This window comes from Temnothorax americanus, unplaced genomic scaffold, assembly GCF_048541705.1.
Source record: "Temnothorax americanus isolate GAGA-0224 unplaced genomic scaffold, ASM4854170v1 Scaffold59, whole genome shotgun sequence".
Taxonomy (NCBI): Eukaryota; Metazoa; Arthropoda; class Insecta; order Hymenoptera; family Formicidae; genus Temnothorax; species Temnothorax americanus.
Genome location: NW_027509741.1, coordinates 570,368 through 588,808, shown reverse-complemented (window position 1 = coordinate 588,808; position 18,441 = coordinate 570,368). Strand labels below are relative to the sequence as shown.

Below are 18,441 nucleotides of genomic sequence, written 5' to 3'. Positions count from 1 at the left end.
GGCAGACAGCAGCGCGCAACTACCAACTGTATAACCGACAACGTAATTACTACAAGTTGCTACATCAACGTATTTGTATTGCGGAAAAACCATTTTGCTGTTACATAACGTTGGAGCCAACGCGATGATTAAATGTATGTACGTGTGTAATAATTTATAAAGCGCGCAATTAACTATCTTTATTATCTTTGCTCAACTCGCTTCTATACCAAGTAAAGTAAGATTCGAGCGAGTGATTCATCATTCGAGGAGCGTGAATATATAATTAGTGTTCCTACTTTGTCTTCGTTTACTCCGAACGAGAGAAAATCGATTTCGACGGCACGGTAAGCGGCAGCACGTGCTGTCGCTAACTCGAAACAGATTCTCGCCAGATTTTTCGAAAATATAAATCTTATTTCATCGGCGATATGTTCTCCGGCGCCTTTCTTTCCATTTTCTTGGCCTTCAGAGAAAGCGTACGTCGCTTTCACGAAAATCTCTATTGTTTCTTTTCTCTCTCTTAATCATTACATTGGAAATAATTAGAAAGTATAATTCTTAACAATGCAACCGTTTTAATAACTATTTAAATACGTATGATCTCAATTAATTATTTTATACGCAAAAAAAATAATTGACAGAAAAACTCGATAAGTGAGTATTATTTTTGCTTATAACAAAAAAAATTAAATTGCGCCTATAAGAAGAAAACAATATATTTCTATTTTGGCATAAATGACGCACCGTTATTGACCTATATTGACTACCAGAACTTAATAGAAATATATTCTAAATAACGCATAAAAATAAATGCGACTTACGAACGCGTGGTGCAATTAATATAAATCTTACGGTCGCGAGGCGCGCGACAAATCCCCGCCGTCAATTCCTTACGTGTATTACCGTCAGATAATATTGCGAACTCAGAGCGAGATACGAAAGCCACTCCTCGTCCGGGTGTTTGGGTGCGGAGGATGCTCTGCGAGCGCACGGAGAAGTTGGAAGTTGCCCCGTTCTCGCTCTTTCTCGCCACCCCTTTCGCTCCTCCATCGAGAAATTGCTCGGGGCGTGCTAACGAAACCATCGTAAGCAGGTACTTCGACAAATTCATAAAGTACAGTTCATAAAACGTGTACTTAAGGCGCGACGGAGCGCGGACGGGGGACGTGGAGCTCGTAACTCCGGCGTAACCGACCGGCGTGTTAAGTTGAGCGGATAAAACGATGGCGCGTGCAGCGCGTGAATTTTCTCAACGGCGCGGCGTTCTCGAACATCGAGACGGGGGCGTGGTCGGGTGCAATCATCGGTATATTTTCATCAAAGTAAAAGAGAGAAAATTTTGATTTTTGAGGAACGGCTCGTTATTAAGATTAAGTGAACTCTAAGACTCCGTTCTCAGAATTAACACTGATTAAAATTAAGTTCAAGATTCGTTCTCTCCTGGAGTAAAATCGCGACAAAATATTATACATATACGATCGCCTTTCCGAGCACCGGCCGCAAAAAGACGAGTATAACATCACCGCGAGCAAGATCGTTTGTGCAGTTTCCTACTTCAGCGTGCCGTAATAATCGCAATAATTCCTACCTTTAACCGCAGTCTCCTCCTTCTCCACCTCCTCCTCCTCCTCTTCCTCCGATGTTCCGTGTGTTGAATGCCCCGAAGATTCTGAAACAACGGACATATTCATTGTTAGGCAACAAAGGCGTGATTCATTAATCGCGCGCATAGCAAGCGGCACGCGAACATAATGACGGACAATGGTGCGCATGCAACTCGCACGTATGCACGCCTCGGAGGAGTACATCGCTCGCGCTGTAAAATTCGCGGATGCATCTCCGCGTAACAGAATCCGCGACGATGGATGCGACGCGTGCACGAGATGCGTTGTGCGCGGCTTTCGTTTCTGGGAACTTCGAATAACAAAGTAACAATAATCGTCCGTAGGAAACCATGGCGCTCTTTCTCTTTCTCTCTCCTCTTGCTTGTGGAGAAACGATATTAATTACCGTAAGCCTTTCTCACAGTCGGAAGAGACCCCGGCAATATTCGTCACCGGCGCGGCGCGGCGCGGCGCGTACCGGGGCCCCGGAGGCCCAAAAACATTATACGGCACTCTCGCCACCAGGGCGTAAGCGAGAGAGATCGAGAATGTGTTAAAACGCATTCTAATGCGTGAATGCATGCGTGCTGGTCCGCGTGAGCGTGTGCACGATGCTTTAACAAGGGTCTGACAGGCTCGTTGCCGTTGTTATTTATCGGTTATGCCGGCGCATCTCCCATCTCGACGAGAGAAGCCTCCGCTATCCTCTCCTCCTACCTCCCCGTATTCTTCTCTGTCTTTCTCCCCTGCGCTCTGCACCCCAATTCGCTCTTTCTCTCCCTCTCTCCTCCATCTTTCGTTGCGCTCTCACCCCTCGCGTCGACTTGCGAGTGTATAAAAGTCGTACGCTCGTGTGCGCATACCGCAACAGCGTAGTCGGGCGAGGTTCAGCTCTGTCGATGATGGTTAACACGGAATGAGCAATGAGAACATAATTGGTCCTACCGTAAAGATTTTACGTCACAAATATCTGTATTTGCACGCGGGTAAATTAAAGTTGTTGCCGTTGTACGATGAGCAACTTCATTCAACATTGATAAGATAAGTCTTTTTTTACGAAAAAAAAAAATTTGTTGTGTATATTGTGTTTGGCGAATGCGTACACAGTAAAAAATCGTGTGCACATAGCGGTCCATATGCCATATCAACGTGATAACTTAACACTTTGTATATGTCATTTAAAAATTAAATATTATTTTGAGTTCTTTTAACACAATTACTTTAAAAAATCAACACGTCTTAAAGTTATTTTAACACATAAACAAAAGTTAAAGTAAATTTTCAAATAATCGTAAACTTTGACACACAAAATAATTAAATTTATTAAAATTAAATGTTTCTATATTGCACACAATTCAAGTAAAATCTGTAAAATAATTAATATTGTGTTAATATAACTTGAAAAATAAAGTAAAAAAACAAATGTAAAGTATAGTGTCAATTAATTAACATTTCTAATTTGTCAACAAGTAATAACACATGATAATTAAATGAGTAATTTTAACCTAAAATTTAAAATCGACTTTCTGGGACATGTAAAAAATGTTAAAATTACGTATTATTTTTTACTGTATAATCATATTTACGTAACATGCATATAATCATATGTCTTTTTATTGACTTTTTTCCTAAAGAAAGTTTAATTTTATATTCTTTCAAAAAGTCCGCCATTGTAATTATGATCGAGGATTCTGCAAAAGACCTTATCCTCCGTCGTTTTTTAAACATTTAAAAACAATGCAGTTTGAAAAAAAAAGTTTTTATAAAATTGATTAAAAATACTTTTTATATACTTTAAGATTCGAGACGATCACCTAGATATAATATTTGTGCATTCGAGAAAACTGAAATGAATTTCGCTCCGCGCCGTTACGCCACTGGCGGCCATAACGTGGCTTATGGAGATGACGTGACGATGGTGGACGAAGCGCATTTCTGCGGTAGATCGTTGTACACCACGATGTTAGAGCACGGATAGAGTGGGGTGGTTGGAGAGAAATGGAGACGAACTGTTAGCCACAAGCGCGTGTTAAAAACATAACCACTTACTTGAATGGGGTTAGAGTTTATTTATCGCGTGCTCCCTCCCTCGCGTCCCATCCCCGGGGATAATTCGCCTGGCGGCGGCGTATAGCTGCGCGTTTGGGGAAGCTGAGATTATCGTGGAAAAGCCGCCGCGACGATCGTCAAAACGTTCTCTCCCGCCCACTGAGTGATTTCGACACTTAATAGTGGCAACGATATTGGAGAATGACGGAATTATGACTTCCAGTTGGTCCTTCGGACGGCATCACGCTAATTTTGAAACCGCTCGGCCGTAGATATGTGCCTGATTTATTTTAAGAAGTTATTTCAGAGTAATAGTTTTCCAGTTATCAGATGATCTCTGGATATATTTAAAATAATTATTATGATATTGTGACTATTGGATCAAAAATTCACAATCAGAGAAGAAGAAGAAAAGAAAGAATCAGAAAATAATTAACAGTTATATCGTCCCCCATATCTCTTAATTTTGAAATAATTAAAACGCTAATTATTCAAATTAGAAATAAATTAGGTCCATAAGTTGTAATAAAATTTTAATGATGATTCTTAATTCCTATTTACAGCTTTACAAATCATTGCTTTAATCTGTTTTTTTTCTCTGAACTTTTTAAGACTTCGGAACACAGTTGTAATTGAATTGCATCAAAAAATCTAATATTTTTTATAAATAAAGTTTAAATTTTTTATGCAATTTGACAATAAAGGTTGTCGAATCACCGCAGCGTAAAAGGAAACGAAAAAAAAACGCGGTTAACGCTGGCTGGACGGATTTATCAGGGGTGTATCCCGCGGGGGATGTCCCGACAGCACGTTGACCGAGCGCTCCCGCGGGAACGCGGCCGCTCATACATGCGAATTGGGAAAATTTCCACGCTGAAGCGCGGATTGTAACAACAGCAATCACCGACCGTGGCCGTGGGAGGAGGAGGCTCGTTACGGTTTTAATCGTTTCATCAAGTTGTTGTTATCGCGCCGAATGGCCGGCTATTTTACGGACGATCGGCCGACGGTGGAGAGCAACTTGTTTTGTCCCCCGTGCGTTTTCAGGCCGATTCGCTCGTGGAATATGCTCCAGCGATTCCATGAGGAAAAGTTGAACGGAACTGCACTGGAGAAACTGCAAAGATGCGTAGTAATTGTAGTAGAAATTTTTCACCAATCAGAAATTCGGTATTTTTACATGAAGATTGTAATAAAATGTACTAGGTGTTCTTCTATAAAGAAGATTTCTGATAAAAGTGATTTTGAAATTAACATAAATTAGCAGTAGTTTTATGACGTAACATTGTATTTCTCTAGATCTCATCTTGTCCTCGATAGTCTAAGGTGTTCCAAAATTCGTGTAAAAAAAATTTAGAAAATGCCAGCTCAAGGAAATAGATCTAGGATTAAGAGTCCGTTATTCGGTTCCGTGCGTATAGATCGCTCAACAATCATGGTTAATGCATCTGCGATGCGTCGTTAATACAAGCCTGGTATAGTCCTAGGAACTTAACGAGGTCATAAATCGCGTGGGGCGTCCTTTTTTCCGAGAAAGATCGTGAATCTGCGCGCGGAGCTGGCCGGTCGAGGTCGACATTCGATCTGTTTTCGAATTAGACAGGGAGGTAGTCGCTCGTAAAGATGGTGGTACGCGCGCGAGCAGAGCTAAGGTAGATCCTATCTCGTAGAATTATGTCTTTATTAGGCGGAATCTCTGTCCGATGACCATAACGGTTTCCCGAGTTGCGGGGTTAACCGCAGGTGTCTTTCGGTGGAACGAAAGCGAGAAGAAAATCAGAATATATTTAAAAAAAAATGACAGAACACACGGGCGGAAAAGCGGACATGTTGGGTTGGACCTCGAGCTTTTAGCTGAATGTTTTTAACTTATTACATTAGATTCGCCGCTGTACACTGACAAAAAAATTTGTTAATCTAAAAAAATATTTAGTCTAATACGTAAGCAACTTAACATTTTAGTTAGTTTAACTAAATATTAGTTGTATTAATTAATTTTTGATTAAAAAATTTTGATGGTTGACATGATCGAATGGACTCTACCTTTTTTAGTGCAACTTAATAATTGTTGAAACAACTAATGTTTAGTTAATTGACTAACATGTTTAGTTGCACATATCGGACTAAATATTTTTTTAGATTAACAAATTGTTCTGCTCAGTGTATAATAATACCGTTATTAGTCGAGGAGAAAAAATACGGCACATATAGCAACTTTCTATCTGCAATTCAATTAAGGTGGTTCATGCACCTACTTGCAAAGTCAAATAGGCAACTATTTTTATTAGTGATAAATAAGTGTGATTTTTGTCCGTAAAAATTAGCATATAATTAGATTTATTATTTATGACATCTTTAATGTTATACGACCTCTACGTAATTAAAATATTTGAGACAAAAGTCACATCTTTTACTAGAGTTGTGAGCCGTGTGAATATATGTACAACAGCAGCGCGGCAATGAATAAATGATGCATGTTAAAATTATTTGGACATTTTATAACCTCATTGTATTGAAACTTGTATTTATTCAGTATTGCAGATTTTGATGCAACCTAATTTTAATTCTTTTCAGAAATAGACGAATATTTTTATTTCACCTTTTGCTTTATTCAGCGTCCAGAACATGGTAAACGAATGTTTTGAGATATGCGCTATACTCATCAGCTGACACATGCGACGTTGCCAAGCTGCCGCTAATGCCGCTCGAGTCCAGCCGTCAGTTCCGTGTTGTCGATTTAGTCAATCGAAAATTACGTTTTATTAATATATGGTACAGTCAATAAACTCGGGTTTTTATCCAGTATCTTGCAAAATGTTTATTGCATCGTTTCGTAAGTTTTTGGTTCTTTTATCTAGTTTTGAAGTATTGCAATTTTTGCAGCATAAGCGCTTTAACCTCGTTTTTCGGATAAGGGGTCCCCCCACCGCGTTAAATTGGCAAAGTTTACGGACATATATCTCCGGAACCAATCAGTTAAAAAATTCGAAATTTTACAAACACACTCGAGGAACGTTAATCTTTCATTTCATATTAAATTTTCCGGGCTAAGTACATATGACCTAAATGCATGAACCACTAATATAAAAAAAGTTCAAAACAAAAGCCTACTAAATAGCACACATTTATAATATCAATTATTTATCTTTAAAACAAAATTTATATTAAAAAAACATCATATAATATATATATATTCTCATATACGGTACATATATATCATATGTGGAAGCTTTTTTACATAATGCATTATATATGTATAGAAAAATTGTATCTTTATTAATTTTAATATTCTTTTCTATTTTATAAAATGTTATAAAATTAATTTTCTCAATATTAACGTCAAATTTTCGAGTATTATTTATTGGTCACCCGCAATCGATAAATACGACAATCGCGGCTGTCATCGCAATATGGAATTAATACTTTCGAAGAGCGTGAAGATTTTACGCGTATACAATTTGAATTAAGCCGATGCAGATCGCGGACATCGCGGTTACTCAATCCTCCATTGACGGATGTAGCTACGAACGATCGAGGTAAATTGAGATCTCTGTGGCGTTATTGATAAAGTATGACTAATCGGTAATCATGTTGTACACCGCCGCCAATACATACAGTTGGCAGCAATATCCATCTTGCAACAGTTTTTTGCGAGAGGCGCTCGACGGAATAAAGTGGGCTCGTTTTGTTGGATTAAACGGTTTGCGATCTCCGCGGCTCAATTTATAAGAGTGTTGCGTGTTGCGTGGCTTGTATCCGTCAAGAATTGAGAAACAAATTAATGGCGACGCGCGAAGATCTCGTAATAGATATTTTACGGCTTTCAGAAACGTAAAGATACACCGATACAAGGGTATTCAAAATTATTGTACGCGAGATTCGAATCTCTGATGCACAGGTATGTTAAGGATCGCTATGACGGAGGCCCTTCAGACAAATAAAGACGCCGGTGAAATTGGGCAGATTTCTAGAATCAGATATATATCTTCATTACATTTACTTCTCTTCAGATCTTAAAGCGCGTGCGCGCGCGATCGGAGTAGAATAAAATCTTTTTCAGACTATATTCACGAGCGTTGATCGTTTTTAAGAGATCACGGTAGCTGATCATAAATCTGTCTCTCACCCAGGTATACCGTTATCCCTTTGTGCGTCGTTTTAGTCAGATAAATGCTTCTTTGCCAACAACTAATATTTTTTTCCCTTTTGAGAGAAAAGAAAGATAAATATAACGCAGTGAAATCAGTGAGTGATAATTGGTAAAATTAGGAATGCTCCGATATCGCATTTTTGTCACATATATACGGCCAGTTCTTACCATATCTCCGGACGATCTGTGGTGAGAGTTGTGACACTAAAACCTAATCGCCTTCGCACTTCGATGTTGTCCTGCAATAATCAAATTAAATTCACATTCACTCCAGGAATTTCTAGCAAACTCGTCAACATATCTAATTACAAAACGCTACCATTGCAATTGTGACATGATTGCACAGATTTATAAACATAATGTGACGTGTACCGATTATTAGTTTGTAACGACTATAGCTCACATTTCAGTAGAAAAATGCAAATTTACGAAAGGTGCGACTACCTGATGGCTTCTAGCCGAGACTAAATAACGATAATAATAGATATATTCACTAAATAGATATTCTAGCGATCCAGCGCGCAAACGACGCTTCGTAACGTTCGGGAATCCGCGCGGGCTATTGACTTCAAATATAGATTATTAGTAGCCACCAGGAGGTCTACCTTAACCCTTAAATGCCCCGTGGGGTTCAGCGGACCCCAGACCCTTTAGAATGAAATGGTTTTCAAATGTTCTTGCCAAAAATGGAGCTCATGCTCCCATTGATGATATAGTTGAGTGATTGACCTACCCGTTTGTACACTTAACAGTACTCAGTTTACTTAATTTTTTATACTATGTTGAAATTGAAATTTTAACAATATAAGCATTTTATTCTCTTTTCTGAGCCTTGAACAACATTGAAAAAAATTTTCATAACTAAAGATAAAAAAATCAATGAGTATATAAGGAGACATTTTTTTCATGCTGGGGTCTTTTAAACCCCTCATGTCATTTACGAGATTCTTGAGAGGTGTGGCATTTAAGGGTTAAACATATTTTCTTTGTATTTTCCAGTTCCGGAAACTGCTTTCTCATTTTGGTTTTCTGCGTGTTTGTTTCTTTGTAACTTTAGATCAATATAAAATTGACATAGGTCATGTATTCTTTATGATGAATTTGTACAAAACTGTCCGCAGGATTTTAGTTTCTTTTGTTAATGATGAATAGTCTCTTTTGTTAATGATGATTTGACTAACATTTCTGCTTTAGAATTTTATGACGTGATTATATTAATGTAAGTGACGCATTGATTTGCTTTTACAAGGAAATAGTACGAAAACTATCGACCTTCTATACAACAATATTAATTTAAGCCTTTATAATAAACTAGCTTAAGCTGTCCAACATTGCCCGTCGAGGAATTTGTGAAAACACATTTTACCCCTTTTTGCCCCATTAGGGATCGAATTTCTAAAAATCCCTTCTTAGTGGATGCTTACATTATAGAAGGAATATACTTCCCGAATTTCATGCATTTTTTAGGTTTGGGAGTTTCGGCTGGGCGTTGATGAGTCAGTCAGTCAATCAGTCAGTCAGTCAGGACATTTGTTTATATATATATGTTATAGTCAAAGCCCGAAACGCGAGCATTCCTAGGATTGACTAGTCAATCCTGGGGAACGACCAAACGTCTTGGTCAAAGCCCGAAATAAGTTTGCGTTTCGGCTTTTGACTAGTCAATCCTAGGAATAACTAATACGGCTAGTCAAAGTTATATATATATATATATATATATATATATATATATACATATATATATAAACTAATATATATATATATATTATAATAAAATAATATATTATTTTAGCTTTAAAATTTTTAAACCGATCACATTTCATGATATCGCTTAATATTGCTGATATTATTTATTAACATTTATTGTTGATATTTATAAGGGTATGCAACAAGGAAATATCTGAAAAAGCGGCTCGATAATTAAGACAATTAATATCTTGTTTACCCAAGCAAGCGCGGTGTTGACAACTTAATAGTAATTAGCCGGACGTTCTCATTTGAGAGGTTTGTAACGTAAATATATGTGTATTGGTCTCTTCGCACGCTCGCGAGGCTGCTTATATTTTACATCCGATGTGCAATTTACATACTACAGAGTAATGCGAGTTATGCAAATGTTAATCGGCATAATATACATGCCCCGGCACCTGCGTGCACGTTATACCTTGCCTCGAACGGCGATGTCCTACGCCATTGGCAGCGAGCAATCGAAACGCCATTAGTACCCGATGGCATTAAATGAGCGTGTTCTCCAGGCGGGTAGCCGTCTCGTCCGCGCGCCGCGCGGCTTCCACGAAAATTAACCACTTCGCGTTGCTTCGATTTGAAATTCATTAATTTCCCTCCGGACCGCGAAGATGCGTGCACGCTCTGCAAACCGTACAACGATCACCCGCGGTGTTCGCGCGCCATTAACGCGCGGCCCGCCTCGTCTCGGTATCGAGTTACGCGTCGTTTTTCTACGATCGAGCGTAAAATTATCGTTGCAGCAACCGCGATTAAGTTAATTAATAAGTTCTGTTAAGATATTAACTTATTGTATCATGAACTTATTGTATCATAAAATTACCAACTTGGAAAATAAACTCATATACATGCGTGTAGAATAGTTCTCGTAAAGTATAAATTTAAAGAGATGAGATCTTTAAATCGATAAAATCTTTGGATAAATACATATATTACATGTATTAATTAATTATATATCTGTAATTATATGCGCTTGCACGGGCACAGACTTTCAGGATACCTACTGGCGAGCATTCTCATTATCGGATATCTATGTGATTAACGATAAGAGACATCGAGAGTTCAATAATCTGGCGCTTATACTCGCGGAGCGAGATCTCGGTGGTGACCTAATCGACTTATCTAAATTAATGTAAATCGTCATTTTGTCAGCGAGTACAATCTGTAACTGCCGGACGACGCCGACGCGCGCGCGGGACGGAAGAGGGTGTGGATCGTAAAGTCGCGATGTTTCTTAATAGGGAAGCAGATAAGATCACCCTTCCCCCCGCGACTTCTCGCCCGGCGGATTCATGCGTGACGCTCAATGGGCGTGCTTTTTCCTAGGACATTACGTTTCTTCCCCGGGCTATAAATCGAGCGATAACGCCGATAACGTCACCGAATTGAAGGCAAACATTCCGTTGGCACGCATTCGTCATTACAACCGGAGGACAGTTACGGCAAGTCGACGATTTGTCAATTTAGACGCTTAAGACAAAATTCAAACGTTCAGCTGGTAGTAAAAACTGTCGAGCAGATTTATCATGACTATATGTGAAAATTTCGATGGGTATTTCGCATCGTTTGACAAAGCGACTCATCATGATTTTCAAGATTGTCGCCTCACCCAGCCGCTAAAATTTGCAGAAAGTTTCAAATTTTACGTCGTAAACTGTTGCGAAATAAGAACTGGAAATAAGTTGGCGTGAAACGATTGATATAAATTAGCTGAAATATTCTCTGGTCGCTCGACCAGTTTCTTTGATGTATACTGCGCGAGCCGCTACTTTACAAAGTGTATTAATGTTGTGAGCAATCGTGCGTGATTAAACATAATCTCGAAATAAGATTGTCCAATCTAGTTTGAGATAGCGTAAAGAAAACGGGGCTTTGGAAGTAGGAAGTATCGGCTCGGCTTCTCTTATAAATCGCGTGTAAGGAGCTAATAGCCACTTCATGACGAATCGGCGGCGGCGGGGCGATGCGAGCAAAGTGGTCGCGCCACTTCAAATAAACCCGGCGTGTAAATAATTCATTCTGTATAAATAAACAGGAATATTTTACATAATTACGCGGGAAACTCGTTATCGCGGCCCGGTAATGATAGCCCCCGCGCTAGTCGCCATAATTTAAAACGCTAATAATTGGACCAATAATTACTAAACGCGGCTCGCTCGAGTGCAAGATTTACCGGCGCTCCCGAACGGATCTGTCGGCGAGACCGAAAAATGCATTTTAATATATCGTAACGACATATCGATTAGCATGGCCGAGGAAAACGTACGGGAAAAATAGCGAGATCCGCCCCGCAACCTGGAATTAGACGCATTTAATCGCCGCTCGTTAATTACGGAAAACGTCGGCCACTCCGAGCAACAGCGTGATGTTTCGCTAAGTTCCATAATTCGCGTGTATATCATATTCCGACGGGCAGTTCTCATTTAGTTCAGTTCGAACAAGGTGAACTCTGTTTATCAAAGAAATTACGACACCCTGTGTCTTTGCAGAGTATTTTCTATAATACGTGCCTCTGAAAAGCTTCCGTTAAAAAAATCATTATTTTTATTATTGAATCATTTTGTTAATCGAGAAGTGTGTGTATTACCGAGATAACGACTTTCTTCTCTTATCAACAAATTAAATATGGAGCACGCAGTCGCAATTTAATGCACGTATTATCGCACCGTATCATCACCGTATTAGGGCTTGATAAATTAATCGGCCAACGAGAATAGGTTAATAGAATCCCGTCACGGGTGTTGCCGCAGCGGGCATCCGCACCTCTTTTCCGTGGCGCGTAACACACGTTGTTATTATTATTATTCATAAACCGGTCTATTCTCACCCTAATCGAAATCAGGACGCGCCATTAAATTCCGGGGGCCGCGCCCTTTAATCGTCGCCCGACAGCGTTACGGACGCGATTTGTCATCCACGAAATTGAGTCGCATCTGCAGAGAGATGCGCGCGTCCAGGATGCTGCGCTTCCGACGACTCACACGCGCGCGCGCACACACGCCACACACACACACACACACACACACACTCAGTGTGTGAAAGCTGATGCACATGTGAGATTCATGAAACGTTAACCATGGGGTTGCATACGGATTCGCGACTCTAATAGCGCTGCCAGCGCAGATCGAATCCTCGAGGGCGATATAATGCTCGCCGTCGAGTATATACGGGCCACGGACCATTAATATATGGTTGCTGGGGCCATTGTTGCGAATTAGGTGCCATTGAACGACGCATTGTCGGCGATCGACGGGGGGTCCGACGGAGGATGCGACGTGCCCCGCGTACTACCAACCGCGTTTTGATAGACCTCGTAAGTGGAAAGTGGACGATCCCCGCCCCGCCTCTCCTTTTTCCCAACGCGCACGAGTCCCTTTATGTCTGTCTGATACACTTCTCCGCCGTTACGAATAAGCATGGAATGGCTGGAGAGATTAATTGAGCTGAAAAATTCTTGAAGCATCTGTTCGAACAGATTTATATCTCAGTTAGCTTCCTTTTAGTTTTTCTCGTATGAAAATCTGATAGAAAATATAGAATCTAATACAAAATAATATGTAATATTATATTATAAGGTATAATAAAAAATATAATATAACATATACTATATAATATAAACTCTAAAGAACCATATGTTTTATATAACATATAAAACATATTTTATTTTATGTAAGACATATGTAACAAAAAATATATTTTTTTATCTATATATTTGTTTATCTACATATATAAAATCTATTTATATTTTTATATCTACTTTTTTTTATTAATTATAGTTATATAAAAAGATTATCTTATTATATGTTTGATACAATATATAAAACGTATATATAATAAAAATCATTTTTCTATGAAAACTGTTCTAAAGAAATTCTAACAATTTGTTTCTTTATCTTAGAAAAAAATATACTTTAATTCTGAAAATTACGGATAGTACTGACATCTTTGATGTAAATATTCAATCGCCATAATTGGAGTTGCGTACAGTATTTTCTTTGAAATAGAATATTACCTATTTTATGTGCAGCTTCGGTAGCAAAATTTTTTTTTTTTTTAATTAGAAAAGATACAAAATTCAATCGTAGGAAACCACATACAAGAGTCTTCCTCGCAAGCAGAGAGGTTTCTCTCTGTCGCAAGCATACTTTATACTTTATACTGTCTTATACACCACGATAGCAAAACTACGAGATGGCATCGAGGCGCTATCAAACGGGATGTTCAAGAACCTTAAGCTATATAGATCGAATACGATCTGCAGGTAAAAATCGTAGTAAAAATGAATATTGGGAGCGCTTGCCGAGCGCCGCGCCGAAGCGGGCCGAGCCGAAGTGTCCTAAGGGCCGGTATCACAGTCTCCGATTAACGTAATCTCCCTAGATTCTCCGATTAAACTCACTCTTCGTCTCTTTCTAGGGGGATAGTTAAAAAGAGATGCAGAGTGAGTTTAATCGGAGAATCACGTTAATCGGAGACTGTGATACCGGCCTCTAGAGTCCTAGAACTGCTTATTCTACAAAGTACAATGCGAGTCATAAAGTCGTAAGTCGTAAGAATTGACCAATCACAATCGAATTTGAGGAGAATAATCGACTGTGATTGGTCAATTCTTACGACTCGCGACTTTATGACTCGCATTGTAGACCTAGCATAAAAGTTTATAACACCCTGATTCCGAGTTCCGATATTCACTGCAATTCATTTACTACGTTTACGCGAGCGTTACTTCTGTAGTAACTTACGATATATTACTCGTTTACGCGGAGTAAATTATCGTAAGTTACTACAAAATCCCGTTTACGCGAAGGAATTATCGTAAGTTACTACAGAAGTAACGTTCGCGCATGGTAGAAATACAGCGTTCGCGTAAACCGTAGTAATTGCCAGTACTAAAAATCTAAAATGTTACATACAATACATACACGTGACGTTATGAACTCAGCTTAAATCAAGCAGAGAGTCATATGCCTAATATATAATAACGGCCGGGGAAATGCCTTGGTAAAATTAAAAAATGATAGGATATTATATTTACAAAAAACGTAAATCAACGCTAACTAATTATACCTGCATTATAACTAATTATAACTGCAAATGCCTAAATCAGGATGAGAAGGCAATATTTATAATATATGTGGGTACATTATTATATTAGCGCTATATAGTATAATTGTTACGAAACAACATTTTTCTCCACAGTTATCTCTCATGGGTAATCAAACTCGAATGATAAAATAAACGTGTATAGTTTTAAATAAATCTAAAATATTATCGAAATATATCTACAAAACACATTAAAAGACAATAACAAATCATAAAATTAATATCATATGAGCTTTCTACCAGTCATACTTAAAAATTATTGTGCGGTGCCTGGTGCCTTTAGCAGCCTTTAGCTCTAGCAAGTCGCAAGTCATACTAGCCTAATCCGACACGAGGAAAAGTGGGGTTCGTGGTTCGTCGTCGTCGTCGTCGCACGGGTGATAGGACTGATAGGACTGAGAGCGCGGATCCGTGGTTGGGCTTAGGTCGATGAAATTGCGCGAGAACCGCATTTCCATTTGAACAATTGGTACAATACTCTCGGTGGAAACATGTGGCTGGAGGAGTGCGACAGCTTCGCCGAGCTGTGCCGGGGATATCTGCCGTACTATCTGCTAATAGTTCTGCCGATCTTCATCATCATCTCCCCGGTGAACCCGGTGGCCGCCTCCCACGAGTTTCCCGTGTACCGTATGCACCAGTACGACCTGCACGGGGTTCCGCACGGTAAGATATCGAATTTGTCTGTGATCTGTCCGGAGAACGTTCGGTCGGTTCTCAAAGAGACGCGATTGTGATGTACCCTATCAGGTTGCCGAAGCGCGCCCATTTCTTTGGAGGCGAGGTCCCTGACAGGATGGAGTACCTCCAGGCACTGCGTCGTCACGAGAGCACTGGATATGACGCCGTCCGTCTTCCAGTCCATTAGAAGTAAGGCTGGCGCATTGGTGATTGTTCTACCTGAGAAGATGAGTGAACTTACGGCCGAGGAAAAGCAAGTTAGTAATAGGATTAATATGAAGCTTCATTGTATTTTAAAATATTTGTTCTAAGATAAGGTTGTCATAAACAGCTAGATTTATTTGTTAAAAGTTAGAGCAAATTATACTTTGTATTGATTTCAGCACATTTTGAATCTAGAAGAATCTATGATGTACGGTTCTGAGACAATGATACCGGTGTACTTTGCACTGTGGCATCCCGAACTTCAAATGATTCTAGATGATATTGCGGGTGGTTTTATTACGGATGAGAAGGCTGGTTCAGCAGCTGAAGCCATATACAATTCAATTTCAGCTAGCGGTTATCAAGTGGTAGTAACCACTGGACAGGCACTTCCTAAAGCAGATGTTAAAGTTGCCACGTTGCACGGCAAATTAACTGGAACTGGTACCGAAGAGAAATTACCTACCATAGCAATAGTGACACATTACGATAGTACTGGTGTGGCACCTGTAAGTCGTATTATTATTTTCTGTATCATTTATGGTATTTGAAGGCTCGATATATGTTCAAACGCATGGTACAATGCTATTATAGGAATTGTCATTTGGTGCGGACAGTAATGCTTCCGGTATAGCTATGCTACTAGAAATAGCGAGATTATTCTTTGCTTTATATTCCACTGGTCGGACAAGGCCGCAATATAATCTTGTTTTTATTGCAACTGGAGCTGGTAAATTAAATTACCAAGGTAGTAAGAAATGGTTGGAGGATCAATTAGACGGGGTTGAAGGATCTGTTATACAAGTAATACAATCCTAATATTGATATTTTTGAGTAATTTATTTGTATATTTCCATTATATATTCTCTTTAATGTAATTAATACTTGAAAATATTATATTTGCAGGATGCAGCTTATGTAATATGCCTTGATACAGTTTCCGCTAGCAATAATTTATATGTACACGTGTCCAAGCCACCTAAAGAAAATTCTTCGGGTGGTTTGTTTTACAAGGAGCTTAAAACTGTTTCGCAATCATTCAACACTATCACTGTTGATGGCGTGCATAAAAAGATAAATCTTGCAGAAGAGACATTAGCTTGGGAACACGAAAGATATAGCATTCGGAGATTGCCAGCTGCTACTTTATCTACATTAAAAAGTCACGAAGATTCAACTAGGGCTACTATATTAGACGTCTTTAAAGAAGGACAAGTAGACAAATTATACAAGCATACCCAAATTATATCGGAAGCATTGGCGCGTCACATCTATAACTTAAGTTCTAGTCAAATCTTCACCGGTCCATTGGTATGTTTATCGCTGTAAACTTTTATTTCCTTGATTGACTCTAATGTTTCTTTATTTTAAATTTTAAATATAAGTAAGAAAATGAAATATTAGAATATTAAAAAGTTATTAGAATATGTTAGAATATAATTTTAATCTATTATATATGGATTTAATAATTAAATAATGGTGAATAATATTTATACAGCATTGTATGCTTCTAAATCATACTTTATGTGAAACTTTCTCTTCGCAGGATGTATCAAAAGAATCGCTCTCCTTATGGTTTAATTACTTTGCTTCTCAACCAAGAGCAGCGTCATTACTAGTGGATAAAAATAATTTATTAGTTAGTACTTTGAAAGAAGCAATGGCGAGATATTTGGGAGATGTGAAAGTTACTCTTCACACTCCCGATAAACAAGATCCAGAATTTATGTTCTATGATGTTACAAAAGCAACTCTAAATGTATATAGGTAAAGTATATAGCTACGCGCGCGCGCGCGCGCACGCACACGCACACACACACACGCACACACACACACACGCACGCACACACACACACACACACACATATGCGCGCGCGTATGTTCATTTTGCATATATATTTGTAATGTACAACGATATCGATTATATGTATAATTATTTTTATTTTATTTACAGTGTAAAGCCGGCTGTGTTTGATCTCTTTCTTACTATCGGCATAATTTTGTACTTGGGAATATTGTACATGATTGTACATCATTTTCCACATGCTTATGCTTTGGCAACGAGACTTTCTGCGAAGAGCAAGACGACGTGAATCTTATTTCGTATTTACAAACAAAGAAACCTGAGCTTTTTTTTGAACATCAATTTCCAATAATGTTGAATAATCGACCTATATAAGAAAGTTGACTAGTTCTTAGATTATACATTTCTTCTAAAGTACTCCAAAACTATATATACTGATGCATATTTAGGTATTTGCTAAAAGCAAGTTAAATCCAAGTATATATTTGTTTGTTTGTTTGTATGTGTGTATATATTTATTTCATGAAGTTTTTAATTATAAAATAACTACAGAGAATACGTATTTATAATGCTCAATAGTATGCATGTTGACATCCTTTATTAACCTCTTCCAACAATAACGAGACTTAGAACACTGAGGAAAAACAATTAGATTTCTTTGTAATTAGGTGTTCTCTAGTTATAATCTATTACTACGTTTACGCGAGCGTTACTTCTGTAGTAACTTACACGATATATCACTCGTTTACGCGGAGTAAATTATCGTAAGTTACTACAAAATCCCGTTTACGCGAAGGAAAATCCCGTTTACGCGAAGGAATTATCGTAAGTTACTACAGAAGTAACGCTCGCGTAAACGTAGTATATGTGAGAAATAATAATAAAGACCAAATTATAATTGACCAAATAGTAAGATTAGAAGTGATATAAAGATTGGAAGATTTGTGACATGAACAGTTGTATGAAAACATAAGCAGTTATATAAAATCTAATATAAAATATATATAATAATATTTTAAGTTTATTTATCAAAGATATGTAAATAATAATATTTATTTTTGATATTCTAGAACATGACATTCTAGAAATAAACTGAATTCTTTGTTCTATTGATTGAA

General features: G+C 38.3%; 1 protein-coding gene across 1 annotated transcript; it reads left to right on the top strand.

Annotated features, from left to right (window-relative positions):
* The first annotated feature begins 14,923 nt into the window (after window positions 1–14,923).
* On the top strand, window positions 14,924–17,885 carry LOC143904877 (BOS complex subunit NCLN). Its single transcript, XM_077419847.1, has 7 exons — window positions 14,924–15,300; window positions 15,385–15,572; window positions 15,699–16,028; window positions 16,114–16,323; window positions 16,426–16,830; window positions 17,066–17,286; window positions 17,474–17,885. Exons 1-7 carry the CDS (start codon window positions 15,126–15,128, stop codon window positions 17,610–17,612), a joined length of 1,668 nt encoding a protein of 555 aa, XP_077275973.1. The 5' UTR covers window positions 14,924–15,125; the 3' UTR covers window positions 17,613–17,885.
* Window positions 17,886–18,441: the final 556 nt, after the last annotated feature.

Excerpts from the sequence above, each read along its gene's own strand:
- LOC143904877 (XM_077419847.1), top strand. The coding sequence starts at position 15,126 with ATGTGGCTGGAGGAGTGCGACAGCTTCGCCGAGCTGTGCCGGGGATAT. Across the intron at positions 15,301-15,384 it reads CCTGCACGGGGTTCCGCACG|GTTGCCGAAGCGCGCCCATT; the intron begins GTAAGATATCGA and ends GTACCCTATCAG. Across the intron at positions 17,287-17,473 it reads GCAACTCTAAATGTATATAG|TGTAAAGCCGGCTGTGTTTG; the intron begins GTAAAGTATATA and ends TTTTATTTACAG.